General features: G+C 42.2%; 1 protein-coding gene across 2 annotated transcripts in view; it reads right to left on the bottom strand.

The window, feature by feature from the left end:
- The window catches only part of fhit (fragile histidine triad diadenosine triphosphatase), a 210,311-nt gene that overhangs the window by 133,533 nt on the left and 56,476 nt on the right, over positions 1–20,302 (bottom strand). For both annotated transcript variants that reach the window (XM_084463752.1, XM_084463753.1), the window contains exon 3: positions 11,066–11,173. In XM_084463752.1, the coding sequence (XP_084319878.1) occupies positions 11,066–11,171 (106 nt within the window). In that variant the 5' untranslated portion in view covers positions 11,172–11,173. The remainder of the gene's footprint in view (positions 1–11,065; positions 11,174–20,302) is intronic.

The following is a 20,302-nucleotide window of genomic DNA, read 5'->3' as shown; positions in this document are numbered from 1 at the left end:
CAACAATCCTTTTCTCCTCCATGTCACGGTTCCCAATTCCTTCTCAACCAACCCGATGCAGTCTAGTCTTTTCACCAAATGGGAGCTTTATGCAAGCTTGCGTTATTGTGTTGCGTGTTATGCGCCATAACACCAACAGCAGAACGGTTATCCAAATAACAAAGAACACTTGCGTTACAGTGTGTGTATTCACACACACACACACACACATGTGGCGCACGCACGGTCCTAGCTCATTGTCTCATTGGCGGGCCAAATTCTCTGGGCGGGCCAAGCAGAGAAAGGGGAGGTAACCTGGTCCCGTATGACGTCATACGGGACCGGAAGCCAAATCGAAGCGTTTCAGCGATCCTTTTTTCAAAGACGGAGTAAGATAGCTACTTCTCGGTTTACACCTAATGCAATTTTTAGTTACTGGGGGACCATAGGGAGGCTAGGGGAACTCAACTTAATGTTAGAAAACCTCATAAAGTGACATTTTCATGCCATGGGACCTTTAACGCTCTGTTACCAACCAACAAACTTTAGGGAAAATATATTTCCAATTGGCTCATTCAGCCATTAGTGAATGATTGAGTCAGACAATAGAGAAGGTTCATTTTGTTTTGTTGGCTTGCTATCCTGAAACTTTACATTAGTTCTCAACTATGGCCAAAATAGAGAATTAAGAAATGAATAATGCAGCAATATAAACAGCACCAGCCAAGTACAGAATGCGTTCCTCTATGGAGCAACAAAACAGGGTCCCTCTGAACAGACTGGCAGTAGGAGTAGAGAGCGAGGGTGAGAGGTCCTGCTGCATACATTATGGATCACTGCTTATATGGAAAACACTAAAACCTCCAACTCAAACTCTGTGAGCACTTTCTGAACAATGAGAAATGTAAGAGAAAAGAAACAATGAAATAAGAATACATGTATTTTTTAATTTATTATCTATATATATATATAATATTTCAAGTTACATTATGTGCTCAGAATATATGAAGCTGGTGATGAGCAGATTGTGTCTAGCCGTGAGGATATTGAAAGAGGGAGAGGAGGCTGTCTGAACCCCAGCGTCCCCAGCCAGACTCTGAAGCTTGCCAAGCAGATAATCAAAAAGAGCAGCAGAAAAACACAACAAAGGGTCAATTTTGGATGTCTCCCTTAAAGGCACTATAACACACAACTGGACTATAACACACAACTGGACAAAAATCAATGGGATTCAAAACATCACTTAGGCACGTTTGCCCGCCGGACAACAACCTTTGATTTTACATCCCGTTCTGCTACTTCATTTCGATATATATACTCAGCACTGAGAGCACAAACACACACACACACACACACACACACACACACAATTGATGGTCGCTTGTGACAGTGTTTCTGCCTCTCTGCAATCCTTTGGCCGATCAGTGAATGGGCCATTGCCTCCCCCCCCCCCCCCCGTCCAGACGCGTCAATACATTATTCAAATCCACCCTTAACTGCACGTGGCCGCCCACCATGAGAGAAATCAGTGGTTGTATTTATCAAAGTCTGAGCCAATCAGCAGGCTCAGCCAAGTTGGAAATGTCATGGGGGGAGGAGTCAGAGCTGGTGGACTCATTGTTGTTGTACAGATGCGGGCCTGCTCTGCACTCAGCAGCCTGGAACTGTCCATGTGTTAAGTAGCAATGTCGATGCGGACACGTTTATGAGTGTGTGTGTGTGTGTGTCCTCTTTGTGTAATGCTCAGAGCTGATGGAGCTGCTCATGTATGCTGTAACACACACAAGTATCATTTGGTTCAAGTAATTACTGCAGGCGGGCTCAGCCAGCTAGATGCAATCTGTAGTAATTATGAGTAATGATGCTGTTTAAGAAGAAAAAAAAAATGGCTTTTTCAATGTTCAGAAGCATCAACAAATCTATCTGGTGTTTCCTCAAAATTATCTATAATAAAAGATAAGTGAAATAAAATATAAAAATTTGTAATCACACTGAAATAATTTACACAAAACATAAATATAATAGTTAAGAAGAATTAATGATGTGTTTAATTCTTTATGCAGAGATCGCAACTCTTAAATTCTAAATATAAAAAAATGAATTATATTGTGTGATGTTGGTAGTTTGTATTTCTTACAACATTTTGATAATTTTGTCTCATTGATATTGATGTTGTCTCTGGGACTTAGGTGAAGTGAACTTCATGTTTTATCCACAGTTGCTTGATTACTGCCTGTCTTCATCTGTGTGCACGCTCCGTGCTACAGTCAGCATTTGAAATGTCAGACAGCATGCTGTTTCATCAGCCATTTTCATAATATATCTGTGAGGCTTTTCAGAAAAAACAACACATGAGTTTCCTGGTGATTTATGGCTCTAGTGCGCAGTAAGATAGAAATCACAGGTAATAGGCAGATTTAAAAATGCTCTGTTAGCATGCATCTGCTGATTAAATGTCATAAACACAGTTGTGTTTGGCAAGAGATAAATGAAAATCATGTTATTCCTAAAACAGGACTTTCAGACCCTTCAAGTTGTGCGCCTTTGAACTCAGATAAACATGGTTCAAACAATTTATTTAAATGTTGTTTTTTTATAAAAGGAAATCCTAAATCTATTCACTATGTTGGTTTCTGTGATTATAAAGTGTGGTCAATAACATTAAACAAACATTAAGTGACCTATTTAGCATAGCTTAGCTGTTGTACCATGATGAAATTACCATTTATCCGCCAAGCAATACGTGAGCAGGGCTTAATCTTTCCGTTAGTGATGATAAAGTGAAACCGATTAAAAAAACGTGTTATTTTCCATGTCAGCTACACCGTCCACGCTTCCCTTCATGGGCTTTTCTCGTGAGCCCTGAAAATATAACATGTGCCAATCAACATTGCCCTGCCCACAACGCCACGGAGAGCGCCACTCTCCTCTCTTCCAGGACTGAAAGCTCACCAGTATAGTAAGAACGACCCTCCCAGTGCCAAGAGGGCCAGCAGCAGATCCGTCAGACCACACTCCAGTCTTCTCTCTCTGGCCCCTAGTAACACTGCTCGCTGTGATCCCACCGTCTCTGCTGTGGTTTCTCCACTTGCAGACGGCCCACCCCCTCCCTTTCGAGGGATGACCCCCTTGGTGTCATGGCAGTAGAGGTAGGAGGGATGAAGCATGTTCCTAAACAGCGCTCCCCATCTATCTGTTCACCCTGCCTCAGAACACTAGGCGTGTTGGTGTAGCGATGTGTCGTGCCAACATGGTTGGACCACCCACTGAAAGCAGGATGTCCCATTCAGTTCGGCCATCGTCCCCAGCCCCAAGGGGCTGTTGGGAGCGCATCTCTAGCAATGAAGGAGGCCGGTCTCTTGGAGAAGGTGGCCGTCACGATGATCCCCCCGGAGTCACACTAACTGTTTTACTCTCACTACTTCCTGGTTCCAAAGAAGTCAGGGGAGATAATACCCATCCTGGAGCTCAGTTCCTCACAACAAGGAAATTCTGAATGCTCACTATCCAAGCACTGCCTGATGTGAGGGAGGGCGATTGGTTCAAGGGGTCTAGGACTGCAAAGATGCTTACCAGCACGTTCCTAATCTTTGCCATTCACCACTTTGTGGCATGTTTGTGCATACATGCCATGCTTGGCGCAGTAAGGTCCACGCAACCGTTGTTTGTGTGCTATGGTGACGCTGCCACATAGTGCTCTCTCTCTAAATAGCGTTCTACTCTGTGGCTATGTGAGGGTGTTTGTTAAGCCTACGCTGGGCAAGGCTTAGTGCCACCGCTGGGTGTTAGGGCTCTTTCTACATGGTGTGGCCACTTCCACGGATCTACTCAGGGGAGTGACAGTGGAAGATACTTGCGTGTGTTCGCCATGGTCTTCCCCCTGACCCTCTGAGATTGCACATGACAAGGGGCTCTTGCCACAATCTCCTAAGGTGGAGATCAGGTCCTAACTCTTCAAATGGCATAGTTATAAGGCTTGTTTCTCAGAGCTGTAACGATTCCTAATGTTGCTCTTTACCCTATCCCTCCTGTCACTCAGTGGTGTCCCAGTGCTCCGTTGGGATTAAGAGTGGCCGGGAATTAACTTGCTGTTACAAATTGTAACCGGTGTGGTGAATACCCTGTCCTCTAATCACTGGTGATAGGTGCTGCTGGGTGTATCATCCCTGTCTCTTTAATGTTCAATAGGGCACGGCATACTGATATCATGTGCTTAGGTAGACTTTTACTCCATCCTCCCCTACATTTGATCCTGGTGTTATAGAATCAAAGTGTTTTTGTTCAGCGACTGTTCCCATCACAGAGAGAATAGCATGAGGACCCCAGCCGCTCCGCCCTGCTCGATATATATATTTACTATATACACTGTGTCGGTGTTGGTTGCTATGGTAACAAATACTTCTGGTTTCCTGGTCATTGAGAACTTCCAGCTTTGAGCCAGAGAAGGCATGATGTCACCGCAAGTGTGAGTTTAGCGTCTGACATATAAATTGGCAAATATTGTCCTAAAATATACTCAAGCAAGTTTTTCAGACAATGTTTTCATCAGAATACTTGCAAGAGAAGGATGTGGGAGCAGCCAGGCCGGAGTATTGTCCTTCATCCCACATGACTCTCTTCTCTGCCAATAGACAAGAGATCTGGCTTCTGCTGCCCAGTAATACTCCTGAAGCTGTGGCAGACCAGAGCCTCCGAGGCCTTTGATCAGGCATTTCCCTGCTCTGAAAAATAATACGCATTGTAAATAAATGTTGCGTTTTAGTTTCAGCATTAAGTTATTGGGAATTTCCGATCAGAAATATCAAATGTTTGACGTGATTCTAAATCTCTGGACAAATTATTGGTCGAAGGGGCCTTGAACCCTCTAGACATCATTGAGTCGGCATTATCCCTCTGTCAACAGAGAGCAAAACCTCTTTTTCTTAGTGCCCACACCTGAATCTGCAGACATGGAGCTTTCACAGGATACGTCTTTGTCTATGTAATCGTTTTCACTTATGAACTCTGAACAAAGTTCAGGTAATCAGGTCCGGACGTTATGCGCAGGGGCTTATTCAAACCTGTAGCACAAAGCAGGATATTATTATATTATGTGAATGATTCTACTTCTTTGCATCCATGACCATCTACTATGGCTGCAATAAATACCAGGAAATAGTCAGTGAATCCATGGTCCATTTCTCAGCAAGTACTCAAGTAGGCCTTCTCGTTTTGTAGAAAAGTTTTTTGTTCTCCTTTAAATTTCTGCGGTAGTTTGCTCTAATTTACATCTGAAAAGTCATTTTTTATCTGAGTTTGATACAGTCTGTGTGCTTTACAGCAGCTCTGCTGGGCACAGAGTCTTTGCTCTGCTCTTCACTGTTGTATATCAGGACGTTCATGGTGGGCCAACATTATTGTAAAACTGTCGTATTCGTGATGAACTCCGCCTTACCGGGCTAACCAGCCTTTACACAGACTCTGTACTAAAAAAGTGAAAGAGTTCAATCCGGTCAGGTCTAAATGATGCAGAAATGTGCGTTCTCTCATACAGCTCCTCTAGGAAAGGTCTAGATAGGTTCAGGGTGGAAGTGCAAGTGTGAAATGGGCTGATGTTTACTTCCTGGTTTTAGCCACTTCCATCGGCAATGTAGTAAACGGTGCGGCATGGCCAGGTCTGATTGGCCATTATAGCGCCATTCAGGCCCACTAACCACGGCATGGCAAGACAGACAGCCACAGCTTTGGCAACTGGCCACAGCTCATCCAGGCCAGAGCCCTCCAGAGAGGATCCAGTCGTTACATCCTAGTAATCACTCAGTTGGCATAAAGAAACAGGGTTGGAAAAAGGTGACTAAAAACAACCCCAACCCTGTTTGTATTTCATTTGTTATTTTCCAGGCATTTAACATTAAACAAGCCATTTTGGAAGCCTGGCTTTATAACACAAAGCTACTGGCACACAACATGTGGATTGAAACAAACATTCCAGGAGATTGATTGTATTTGGGAACATAAACAGTTGGGACATAACGGTAAGTCTGATTGGCCCGGGTTTACTGGTGACAATGTATAACAACAAAATAACAATGCATTTAACATCCTACACAGTAAACCCAAAGATAGGCAAATACCGCTGCTCATTACGAGTCATCAGTTGTATAACACTGTCAACAACAAGAACAAGCCTGAACAAGCCTGAATTCACTGCAGTCCTCAAATACTGAATATAATAATATATAGTCATCCTTTCAGGATTGTTCCTTTTTTTTCATAGGGCATGGTTATAAAGCTTTCTCTACTATGAATCTAGGTGCATGTGATCTTGATATAAAATGACAACTTGCAAGCTAACATAAATATCTCTCTGTGTCTCATACTGCCCGATGTCCCTTTTCTGGCCTTGCTGTAATGGACAACCTTTTGGCTGTACGGGATGTGTCTGGTGTGTGTGTGTGTGTGTGTGTGTGTGTGTGTGTGTGAGTGAGTGACTGCGAAAGACTGGCACAAACTTGATTGGAGCAAAATCAAGTAAAAACTCAGAAGACCCGAGGCATGGGTTTGTTTACACAACACACAATGGCACTGCCAGCGATGCCCTGGATTGTGTGACGCTACAGGATCCATGATGTTCATGTGTCTACTCTGAAGCTCAACACGGACCCCAGGGAGGGAGGATTGGGGAGGACTGGGGGAGACAGAGGTCAAGCAAAAAAAAGGCCTGCTGGTGTCACACATTGACCACAGGAATGACTAAAGTAATACTTCTAAGATGAGGAGATGCATATCTACACCCCGACTGACCCTAGAATACAGATAGAAATAGTTTGCAGTATAGATGCAATCCCAGCTCGTTAACCAACTATCAATCCTCATTTTGTACAAACAAACATCACACATCTATCAGGCATATTCTATCCTGCAATATAAAAAAACTCCATATTCTTCTGTTTTACAATGCATTATTCTGGCCCTGTTTTCTTTATTATTTAAATACTGATTTGTTATTTGACGCTTGTACTGTACATTTTATTTTGTTAGGTATCCTAATAATATTAAATAAATGATAAACATTTATTCATGGCTCCTTCTCTCATTATTTAATAAGCCTTTGTTCAAATTATCTCTGCATCTAGAGAAAGCTCTTTCCCCTCCCCAACTGAAATTAGTTATGTAGCTTGCCTTTGTATCGCTATGGTAACCAAGAAACTATCACCCATCAAGGACCCTCTTCTAAATCCAGCTGCTGACTCCTTTAGTATGTCCACATGCACAGGGAAACCGCTTAGGCAGAGTAAACTGCTTACGGTCAATGTCCAGGGATTAACATACTCGTTATCTATGTATAATTATACTGAAATTGGCCACTAAGAAAAGGTGACTGAGAACTTAACCCAACCAATGCATTTGGTGACAACCAAGGTCATTAGAATGATGTAGGGTAATGGATAATTGCCCAGTCAGGTCCCACTGGTTCTACCTGGTATAAGCTGGGACCTGACGTGGATCACACCTTCTGATTCAGGCAGCCCCAAACCGTCAAGGTATCCATCTTATGAGATCGAACATCAAAGATGTCTTCTAGTGAGTCCAAAGTGGGTTGGTTAGCAACCTATCGCAGATCTGAAATGTAAACACGCTCTGTAGTGACATGTATTTATTGCTGGGTTGGACTGGGCCACTTGCACAGAATGAAACCTTGCATCAGGAAACCGCCCAAAGCCGGTTCTGGTGTAAATGGCGTGGAGCCCTGGGCCAATCACCTCAGACCCAGACCCTTTTCTGTGACCACCCTTCTGAATCATTCAGGCAGAGTCCATTCAAGAGCACTTGGCTGATGGCAGAGCATGGTTTAACTTGGAAAGGCACAGTTGGAGGTCCCTACTAACCCTAACCCCAACCACTCAGCACTGCGCTGTAACAATGGAGTACCACTAGGTTGAACCGTGAACCTGTAACTAAACATAACAGTACTAGCCAGACTTTAACACCCGTAGTCCGCCATGGCTTGTACGTTTCTGACACATGCTCAATGTGGAAATCGATGAGATGATGTCATTGTTTTGGGAAACCTCCATTTCCTTGGTCCATATGAATACACAGAAAATAAGAGAAGAAAACCTCCACCCTAGAGAGAGCATTCAGGACTTCTGTATCAGTGACCTGAAACACTGTTTGGTGTTAAGGAGTCAGGCCCAGATGCAGAGGAACCACTGCAGTTCAGAAAATACCCATAAACGTGTGGACGAGTTACATTTAATAACGGCAACAGGATTACAGAACTACTCAAGCGGTTTAAGCAATGAATGTTTCCTGACAGGCAGGGCCTGTCACTCAAGCAACAGAACCAAACACGGCCTTCAGGAACCTTTTAAAAGTGGGCTGGGCTTCAGGGTCTCAAACCCATCAAGGTTTGAACTAAGTCTATCCAACTGACATTACAATGTACATCATGTATTTTACTCTTATTCCTCACAATACGCTAGTTCATATCTCAACACCTACATATTCCACCAGGGTACTTTCACTGTCCTGCAGTTCATCCTGAAGTTGTGATTGTAAAACCAGGGTATGAGCAGTCCAAGGTAACAGGGGGTTTGGTTCATTGGATTACAAATTACTGGTAAACTGTCGGTCCAACGTCCAATCAAATTCAAGAGGTCACAGAGGTCATTCAAGAGGTCACAGTGACAACACAGCAGTGTGTGTAGACCATCATGACAGTAGATTCAGGAAGAAGAAGATTTGAAGGATCAGACCACAGAATTTGACAGAGAAGAGAAAGCTGGGCTGGATACAAAGACAACAGGAACATGATGCAGAACTGGAAGGAGTATCGGTGTGGCACAGCATATGGTCTTCACTGCAGCTGTCTACCTTGTGTTAGGACTGCTGGCGTCTGTTTCCTCATGTCTCCCACGCCGATCAATGTGGTGTAACTCTTTTCTATTTTCCTTTTGGTGGCAATACTAAAGCAATGATACTAAAGCAATGATTTCAGTATTAGGGTGACAATATCACTAACTCACTTAAAGTGTAAAAAGTGATTCTATCCTAAATAGGACACGAATACAACAGCAAAGTTATTATCTTTTATTATCTGATACAGAAATTGCAGGAATGTTTTCGATATTCAACCAAGTACAAGTATTTGAAGGAAATGTTGGCACTTGTTAGTTAATGAATCCCTCTCCTTGGTGGATGTAAATCCTTGAAAGAAGAAGCTAAAACCAATACTTAAACTAATAAGTAGGGTAACTAACTAACCCTACTAATAATGCAGTACACAAAAAAAATAAACACGGAATAAAAGGCTCCCAGTGCCGTTAATTCAGACGGACATTTGTGGAGTTTATTTCCTGGAGCCGTGCAGCAGACAGCCCTGCGTGGGCCTGGCCTGCTGCCGAGTGGGAGACAGTGATTTAGGAAGGAAACATGTTCGGAACAGATGTCAGGGGCTGGAGGAGGACCGCCATGACACTCCTTCTCAATCTGCCTTCCACCAAACCAACCATCAATCACTCTGGCTCCGAACATACATGGGGACTTAGTGGTTACCTGAAACATGGCACCGGCTTTCAAATGTCTCATGGGTTCTGGCTGGAAGCCGTGACATCAGGTTACAGACATCATGCTGAGGTATACAGAAGGGCCGGTCTCAATGTTGGTCTGCTGGAACCATAATGTGTTGAGAATTCTCCATCACAGTTAATCTCAACCCGATGCTGCCAAACCACTTGAAAAAGTTAAGCTCAGAAAAGACCTGATTATCATTTAGCAAAGAGGAACCGGCACATTATTTAAGCACATCAGCAGGGAAAATCATGCAGATTCATGCACAATTTGGAGTCTCACGGATCCACTCAGTGCTGCTGGGATCCATTCAAAGTGAAGCATTAATTTCAAAATAACCAAAGTTAACACACACACACACACACACACATTTGTCTCCGGCCCTGGTATCATGGTCAGTTTCACCATTATCATCAGCAATGACCTTCCTACTAGAGCTGTCCCAAACTATTATGTTTCAAACGATTGATCTAGCGATAATTTTTTCGAGTAATCGAATGATTAATTTAGACAGGGTAGAAGATAGAGTTCACCAATTGAAAATGGGATTGACATTCAAAATTGTCAATGCGGCTTTGCCCTCAATACTCTCGGTACCCGCATACCTGACCAATCACCTCAAAAAAGTAAACGACACCCACAGCCACAACACTAGAGGGAGCGTGAGTAACGATCTGGTACCACCCACCTTTAATACAAACATGGGAAAATTCTCTTTCTACAGCACTGCCACCCAGGTGTGGAATGCCCTGGCCCCCGCCCTCAAAAAATGCAGATCACTAAAACAGGCCTGAAAATCCACCTTTCAGCAGACTCCTCGCTTTAGACAGGTGATCACCTCCCCCTCCCCCCCCCTTTTTTTCCCTGTATACTCTGTACATATGTTTATATTTCTTATGATGCTTTGATTGTATTGTTGTTATTTCTCATGTCATGCTTATGAATTGAATACCCCCGGGACTCATGTGGAAATAAGACTGCAAGGCCTTTTCTTCGATGTTCCTATTAGACAAAGTGTTTGACTGTACCCCGTTACTGTTTTTTTTTTATTTCTGGCTAATAAAGTATTCAATCAATCAATCAATCAATCAATCAAACAGCCTAGCAGACAGAAAAGTTGCCTTATTTGTGTCATATTCTATCAAGTGACACCGGGGTATAAATCACATGTGCGGTTTACAAAAAACAATGTACGTGGTTGGAGCTTCAGGGTGTTTCATTTTCAAATGCTCGCAAATTATTTGTGTCGACTTTTTGTGTCTAGTTTTTGTAGTCGATTACGTCAACGCGTCGTCCCAGCCCTACTTCTTACCATGGTGAGGTTCACCATTATCATCACCAATGACCTTCGTACCATGGTCAGATTCACAATTATCATCCTCCCAATGCTTGGCCATTGTTGCCAGGCAACAAGAGACGTTTTAAAGACGTGGGTGCTTACCTGCCCTAGAGTACAACCCGGTCAACAGGACAGAACCCCCCGACTGAGGCCAAGCGGTCCACCGCCCCCTCGAGCTCCCAGACTAAAGGATACGACCAGGGACCACTGGCTTCCTGTTGACCAGCGCAAAGGAGAGCTCCGTCCGCAGGAACACCGCGGAGGCCTTGATCACGTGCTGTCCGAACCGCAGAGTGGCCATGTCTGAGGGAAGGAGATAGGGGAAGGCAGAAGGAGGGGAGACAAGGTTTACTTTGGTCAGACAGAACAAGCATCACACTCACAGCACGCGTTCAGGCAGAAGAAGAGATGGGGAAGAAGGTGTATCCCCTCCCATTCTGAGAACCTTTTGAGCTGCAGGAGTGAGGCTCAGTAATTAGTGAAGTTGGTTTTCTTTAACTGCATTTATGGACGACAAACACAATATTTGCTGCTATACACATATCAATCAAATATCAGCGTCCTACCTACCTAAAGTACTACCTGGCTGTTTTGAAAATACATAAATCTTGAACCAATGTTAGCAGCCAACAAAGCAGCAGGCTCAGGGGAATCATCTCAGGGATTTTGTTGTGTAAAGCATAGATTGATCTAAAACCATTTAAGTCGTGGATGGGGGTGTTACCCTTTCTAATTATAATAGGTAATGCTATACATGGAACATACCTTCACAGCATATTATAGATACTTAAATAACCTTGATAATCTATTTCCATCTTTTAAATGCGTATTGTTGACCGCTTTGTCAATATGCAAATTTGAGGAGCAAAGTGACATTTGAAGCAAAATGATCGATCTGATGTTAAAGTTTGCTCAACATTCCCAGATATGGTAGTTTATTAGAGGGAACAATCCACAGGCATATGGTACACACTGCAGACCAGTGGCCTCCCCTGGACAGCAATTCCTTCATTACTTTTGAAATATGTAAAGAATTATACATTCTACTTAGATTTTGGCATAAATAATTAGATTTTGTTTAATATTATAATAATATTCACCTCATTGTGAGAAGAACAAATGCATACATAAATACGACACCTCTTACAAGATATTGCACACACACACATGGTTCTACATCCCTCTCACCCATGCCGTACTTCCCAGATACATTCCCATGGCTTTGAGGCCAAACATGATGAAATTCCCCTCAGAACTTTATTACCCCGATGAGAAAGTTGTAGATGGCCAAGCTGAATAATGAATCGGTGTGACCGCATGGAATGAGAAGGTAAAGGTGAGAATGGAACAGCATTTGGACCACGCATTGTGCTAAGAGGCTAGCTTTGATGGGGAGAAGCCTCACTCACATCTGAGCTCGTCTTTACTTTGAAAAAATGAAATGGACCGAATAACTTCTAAAATATTTTCTCATTTAACACACAACAATGGTTGGACTATACTTCAAGCTGCAATACTCCAAATGTGTTATCATCTCCTCCCACTAATTATTACACTCAAGACACTTCAAGACTATGACTTCCTGCAAGATCCCTTAGAATAGCAATACAGCTCTTCTCTATGAGATTTGGTGCTTGTTTCACACATTAGTTGGTTGTTAAATAACCGGGCAGTCATGGTGCAGACAGGAGGATACAGGGCTGTGAAAGGTGATTCATCCATCCACAGAATATTAATACAATCAAATTTTGATAATCTGTTTAAAGTACAAATACCAAACATTTGCGGCTTACTGTCTCTTAAATCAAATATTTGGTTGTTGGAATACTTTTGCTGGCTTCTTATCAGATAAATCAGGATAATTTAAGACATAACTTAGGACTCTGCTGACCTGCGACGGGCATTTTTTATTATTTATGACCAAACTATGAATCTGGAAAAGATTATCATTTGATTAATCAACACAGAAAACAATTAGTGCAGCCCTATACAGCGTACAAGTTATCCTTAGTTCAGGATGGGTTGGATACCAAAGCAATGTCCTGCTCTTGGAACCATATCATTGAAAGAAGTTTATTTTCTTGGGTCAGCGTGTATATATTAACTTTCCCCCTTTAAGTAATTAACTGCTCTAGTGCCCCATACAAGTGCATAGCTTAGAGGCTTGAAATCCAAACTCCACGGGGCACAACAGGGCTGTCTGATGGCAGCCGTGAGGCTGGGGGTCAGCCCATCGGCTAATAATCTGCTGCTTTGCAAAAACGCTCACACAAATGTTACTTAAAAGACTTATCTACGAGAAAACACTCTTCCCCCTTCTTTGGACAGGGTGGGGGAATGGGGGATGCATGACTTGACATAATGGAGGTAAATGAAAGCTAGCTTGGTTTGCAACAACCCCACTCTGCGTTGCCAACAGATGCAGGGAGATGGAGAAGGAGGAGTGGAGAGCCAACACCGGCTGGGATGCAGAGATAATCACGCTTCCCTGCACCGCTACCGCTCCACCACACCACCCTCACCCCACAGCTCCACTGCTCACCTACGTCACACACTCAGTGACGTGATGAGAACGGCTGAGCCCAGGAGACGGAGGGGAACACGAGAGGTGGAGAGGGTTTGTAAGGGTTGGCCCCGAGTGGACTTGGACCAACTCCCAGAAGACTATCTCACACACACACACACACACACACACACACACACACACACACACACACACACACACACACACACACACACACACACACACTTTTCAATTAAAAAACAGAATGCTGCATTTAGATCATTGCACAGAAACGGCCCAATTATTATGGACTTTAAAGCAGATTTTCTACCATTGATTAAAGGTTACCACTTGGAAAAGTAAACCTAGCCCTAACTAAGAGTTGATGAAAGCATAGTCATCTGGTAATCACAAGGTTGTTTTCGCGATAATAAGGAGCTTTTTCTGAGCTCACCAAATAAAACAAAATAAAAAAATAAAGATTAAATTTAATGAATTCACAAGCAAACCTTTTAATGTTGCTGATCTTACCACCAAGGAAGTTTGTATTGAAAACACTCATTAAACACAAGAATGAAAGATGTTTCAGGGCACCAACTCTAACTGTGCATTAACCTGCGTACTAAAGGAGAGAGTTCCAATGTCCTGGTGTCTAGTGGAGTCTCCCCTCACTCCTAACGCCTGGACGCTACCAACACCCCCCCAACATCTGAGCCCGCCAGTGGAGGATCCCCTAACTCCCGGTGACCCTACCAACGTCAGACTAATGGAGTATCCCCTCACTCCTAATGCCTGGACTCTACCAACGTCTGGGTCAGTCTAGTGGAGTCTCCCCTCACTCCCAGTGACCTCTACCAACGTCTGAGTCAGTCTAGTGGAGTCTCCCCTCACTCCCAGTGACCTCTACCAACGTCTGAGTCAGTCTAGTGGAGTCTCCCCTCACTCCCAATGCCTGAACCCTACCAACGTCCACCATGACTGCAGCCATTTGGCTCAGAAGTTCCAACATATGCCTCTTAATGCTGGGGTTGCCAGATTGAGATCCTGCTGAGTCGTTGTCTGGCGTCAGAGACACAGTGGTAAACTGTGACCCGGATTGGGAGGAGGGGTGTGTCTTGAAATCCTTGGGTTGCCAGTTCGAGTCCGTAGTGGTGTCAGAAAACTGCAATGACACCAGCAGTAAGGAGAAACAATTATAAAGACACGTGGCTAAAGGCCCGTCCACACTACAACAGCTCAACACCTCCTCAGAAGGCCTTCTGAGCGCCGCCGGCATCTTCCACCAATCAGAACCAAGTCTTTGAAAACCATCACCAACAAAGTGGATGCATCTGAAACTGATCAGTAATTGGCCATGTTGGTCGTTGTATGCTTGACATGAAAGACATGTTTGACATTATCCTGTATAGTGTTGGCCTTTGAGGTAAGGTGATCATTAGGGCTGAATATTCATCGCTTTCATTCCTATTTTTTAATGACCATTACATTTAGGAATACTCTTTTTTTATATACACCAAATATATACCAAACATATACCTCCCTTTCGGTCTTCCTCTAAAGCCCCTCCCAAAAACTCATGGCTAGCCCACTAGCTAGCTGAAGCAATATTTCTGCTTAGCCTTGTGGAAGACTCCAACCATGCACAATGAGTGCACGGGCAGAGTGCACGGGCAGTGTCAATGGGCAGAGTGAGCGACAATAGCCGGGAAGGTAGAGAGACAGAGAGGTAGGCCTTCCAATCCTTTCATTCTGCCAGAATGAGATGATTGGACTGCCTACCGGTCTTCTAATTACAGGCCTGCAACAGCCAATGATACCAGATTTCTATTTTTTGTGTCAGAGCATCTGTCAGGATATCCTGACAGATGCTCTGACACAAAAAATTAAGCATTTTCTTCCTATTTGTTGATATGTTCTTAACATCAATGTTAAGAACATATGTTCTTAACATCGATCGATGTTAAGAAAGATGTTATGTTCTTAACATCGATCGATGTTAAGAACATCGATAACATCGATCGATGTTAAGAACATATCCACAAATAGGAAGAAAATGCTTCTCAAATAAATTGCCTACCCTAGCATAAAAGCCTCTTTTTTTTTTTGGGTGGTTAAGTAAAGACACTCGATTAGAGTGGCATATGTTTAAGACCAGTGCTAAGTCTCTTCCTAATAATGGCAACAAACTTTTTATTTATATTTAGCAAGACTAATTCCATACAGTCCGGAAGTCCTGATTGCCCTGTTCATGGGTCTGTGATGTGAAGTGGATCATTTTACACAAAGTTCTGTGCTTGTTTTGAGGCATAAAGTAAATTTTTATGCATGTGATACAGTGTCTTATAATTATTATGTCTCTATTATGAATTATAGATATGGCCTGGCAGAAATTGTTAGCACCAACTTCCTGTAAATTGCGAGATTAAAGAAGCTATATGTAACTAATTAGCTGAATCTTAATGACCATGCTATGTTGAAATACTGGCTTCTTCGAAACAACAATGCTACGCCTGTATATTCTCCTGTGAAATGTCCGTTCCGGGTCGGATGATCTGTGTTTGCTTCATTCTGTGTGATTCCATTTCCCATTTCCACACCCAGGGTTGCCAGATATGAAACTAATTGGCATACAAACACAGTGTGATGCAGCCAAGGAGGCAAGCACACAGACTGGATCCACTGAGATTGTACTGGATTCTACCCGACCAAAAGACCTCTTTCAAAAAGCTCTATGGCGGAGTTACATTTGAAACATTGACAGCTTAGAGCCTTAAATTCTCCCCTGAACCGATATGCATTGAGCTTTAACAGAGTTATAAAAAAACAACCTGGTTCATAATTTGCGTAAACATTAGCTGATTATCTGACAGTGGTCGCTTGTCATTGTCAAAATACAATTATCTCGGTGATCTCAAAACATAATGTTGAGCTTGGTTCATTGTGTGCTTTGGTTTGTTCAGTTTCCTCAGCCTAGCTCCCTGTGTGAGCTTTAATGTTGGGCAGGAGGGACACAACTCTGTCCAATATTGGCCATTTGGACCACAGTACCTATTGCAAACGCTCAGAGTCAATGTTACATTTAATACCTTTAAGCTAAGTTCAGTTGCCGTTGTTCTTTGAAAACATAGGTCAAATGTTGGTTACCCTTTCCATAACGGCCACAGCAGCCACTTACATTCAGTTTGACCTGTTTATCGGCTGTAGTGATTGACAAACAAAATAATTGCATTACGACTGGCAATTTTATCGTTCCTTCACATCCAATGGTGGAGTGAACAACAGGAACTCGCACACATTGTTGATCCTGCAATAGGGAATAGAGGATCAAAACAATGGTATTTGTGTTTTTACACAGATAAATAGCATATGATAAATGCGCACCTTGAGCTGTGGAGTGTGGTGTGGGTGTTGTGGCTTACCACTCTCTAGGCCTAAGGGCAACCTCAATTACAGCTCACACTGATGTAAATGACAGCCACACCTTTAATCTCAAATTGCTTTTTACAACCCAGATCCTATTCCAACAGGATAAACTGCCCTAGGTAAACACATACCGATGAATGGAGCAAACACACAGAACAAAGACAAAGAAAGAAACATGCACCGTTTATAAATGGATCACATTTGTGTATCATGGTATGGTAGCATGGTAGTTCATCTACTGTATTTACAATAATTGTATTACATTTACTTAACGCAAGTTAGAGAACATAAGAACACTGCGCCAAAATCAGATGTAGTTGGTTTCACCTGGGTGCCATTTAGAGTTCAACCTCAACACCAAATTTAATAGTGTGGCAGCACCAGCTGTAACCATAGAGAACAGTGTGTAGCACACGGGCAGGGCCCTGTGTTAGTGGGGAAGAAATGCCCCTAATTAAGTATTATTGTTAAATTATTGGCAGTGCATCTACTTAGTGTGGAATATGACAGATTATTTTAAAATGAATCTCCTAAAATGAGTTCTGTATATATTTAAATAGATTACATTTAATAGAAACCCAGGAAACACTTTCAATTGTGTTAATTAATTATCCATGAATTAAAATCAGTTCATGCAGTGATAAGAATTGTTATATAGCATTAGCATATGATTTAGAGTTAAGGTTAGGGTTATCCCTTACCATATTAAATAATGTATCAATGAATACCTTAGTTAATATGAATACCGTTACAAAAGTTAACATCAACACCATTAGTAAATGATTACTAACAATGTGGTTTATGGTTGTTACTGCATAAGCTAATGTTAATTAATGGTTAATTCATGTAAATTGTTACCAAAACCAAAAGGAAAGGCAAGAGTGTACTTTAAGTTTAGCAAGTTTTGAAATGTTAAAAATACTATTTAGTGTTCTTAAATCACCCTATTTGTTAAAATAATCAGCTTTTACAAAAAATGTAACGTATTCCCCAATGTTATGACACATAACATTAATTCAATCAAACAATAACCTTGTGGGCCAACACTGCAACCATACAATTTAAGTTGACAATACGCTGGATACAATGGATAAATCTGTCTTGCTGCTTCCCGCTTAAAAATGTAAACCAAACCCTGAAATAACCTCACTTACAAGAGAGAGAGTCATTATGAAGCCTTTGAGGGTGGCACTATTCACTGTGGTGTTCATATGTTGGCTTCATTATCACAGCCGATTATGATGCAATTCATGGTTTCAGATAACCTTTAACAACCCAAGTACAAATATGCAAAGCTGCATTTTACTGGTTCCCAGGGTCAGCCATGTATGTTTACTCCCCATTAAGTTCTCTCACTCCACCAAGTAGAACAGTCTAATGGGCAAACACAAAGGTTGGGGTCATGAAATGTTAATTCAATAGTGGGTAAGTGTTAAAATATGCAAAATGGGTTCAATATTGCTTTAAGCATATTTGTGCTCATGTACACTATGTATTTCAGTATGCAGTATAATGAGTATTTGTATTTGTATACAGATACATTATATTGTGTAGTCAGTAAAGAAAACCGAAACTGAAATTAATCCTACAATGGATGTGGAAGTGTTTTGTACGTAGTTTGAAGGTTTACTTTTACACGACCGAATGGCCAGAATGGAGGAAACCAAGTAGGCTCTACACACACACACACGCACACACACACTTAATACAATTTATTTTAATAAGTCCTCACTATTCAGGAGAAAAGCAATTGCACCAGGCAATGAGGTAAAAACGAATCATTTGGTTCTACTTGAAGAAGCATGAAATAAACCAATGTAATCCAATAAAAGTTTGTTGTAAGATATCCTCAGTCCAGTTATCGAAAAAAAAAAAGATATCACCTAACAAAGGTCGATGTTAAATAAATTAGCTGCAGGCAAATAAAGCAGCATCCTCTGTAACAGCTGCTAACGGAGGGTTCTAAACACTGAGGACAGTTAGCAGGGCTAACAGTTAACAGTGAGTGGGCGAAAAGTTAGCAGGGATAACAGTTAACAGTGAGCAGGGCTAACAGTTAACAGGGATAACAGTTAACAGTGAGCAGGGCTAACAGTTAACAGTGAGCAGGGCTAACAGTTAACAGTGAGCAGGGCTAACAGGGAGTGGGGCGAACAGTTAGCAGGGCTAACAGTTAACAGTGAGCAGGGCTAACAGGGAGCGGGGCGAACAGTTAGCAGGGCTAACAGTTAACAGTGAGCAGGGCTAACAGTTAACAGTTAGCAGGGCTAACAGGGAGCGGGGCGGACAGTTAGCAGGGCTAACAGGTAACAGTTAGCATGGCTAACAGGTAACAGTTAGCAGGGCTAATAGGTAAAAGTGAGCAGAGCTAACAGGTAACAGTTAGCAGGGCTAATAGGTAAAAGTGAGCAGAGCTAACAGGTAACAGTGAGCCAGGCTAACAGTTAACAGCTGGCAGGGCGAACAGTTAGCAGGGCAGATGCGAGTTCTTCAGCGCCTACAGACCCATCCTCACTAACCTCCATGGGGATTAACCGAGTCCTGGTGCATAGACATACAGAATCTGGATGTAAACATACATATCTGGATGACTATGTATGTAAACATAGATATCTGGATGAATATGTATGTAAACATACATATCTGGATGAATATGTAAATAAACATACATATCTGGATGAATATGTAAATAAACATACATATCTGGAAGAATATGTAAATAAACATACATATCAGAGGGGTATTCCATCAACCAAGCTAAACGCAAAGCCGGGCTTATTTTGCTTAGCCTGGCTTATTTCAGCTAGAGTTGCGTTCCATTAATGTGGCTTAAGGGAATCTCCGCTAAGTAACCGTGGCAACTTATCCGACCAAACTAACCATCAAGCTAAACGCAAAGCCAGGCTTCTTTCAGCTAGAGTTGCGTTCCATGAACGTCACTTAAGGGAATTTCCGCTAAGTAACCATAGCAATTTATCCGACCAAACTAACCTGGTCGGGAGCAGGTTAACTGTCAGGCTAACTTGAGCGGTGTTTCAGAGAAATCCATCTGTCAGCAACAATTGTACCATCAGAAGGTTCCGCCAAACCTAGTCCTCACAATTTTGTCATAAATGTACATATATGAAGTACAAACAGCGTATATTTTCACTAAGGGTCTAAGATTAAATGACGCAAATGAAATAATTCAATGAATTGCTATCTATTATTACTGTGGCTATTTTTTCAACACATTTTTACACAAATCTATGTATTATCGCGTCATCAGTAAACAGCGGCTGGGTGGATGGTCTGGCACTTGCCCTGTGATACGCGCAACCCGAGTTCGCGTCCAGACTAATGCGTAGTATTCTTGGCGTTGGCTTCATTTTGTAATTCCCTTTATTAATTTTATTAATTCCCTAATTAAGAATATTCAAAGAAATGGAAAATAAATGGCATGAAAGTTTATTTGATTTCTCTAGTAATCCTTCCTATATTACTATTACTTGCGTGGGGTTAGAACC

The sequence above is a fragment of the Micromesistius poutassou genome, assembly GCF_964030765.1.
Source record: "Micromesistius poutassou genome assembly, chromosome: 2".
Classification (NCBI taxonomy): domain Eukaryota; kingdom Metazoa; phylum Chordata; class Actinopteri; order Gadiformes; family Gadidae; genus Micromesistius; species Micromesistius poutassou.
The sequence above is the reverse complement of the archived record's forward strand: the minus strand, read 5'-3'. Positions and strand labels throughout refer to the sequence as shown.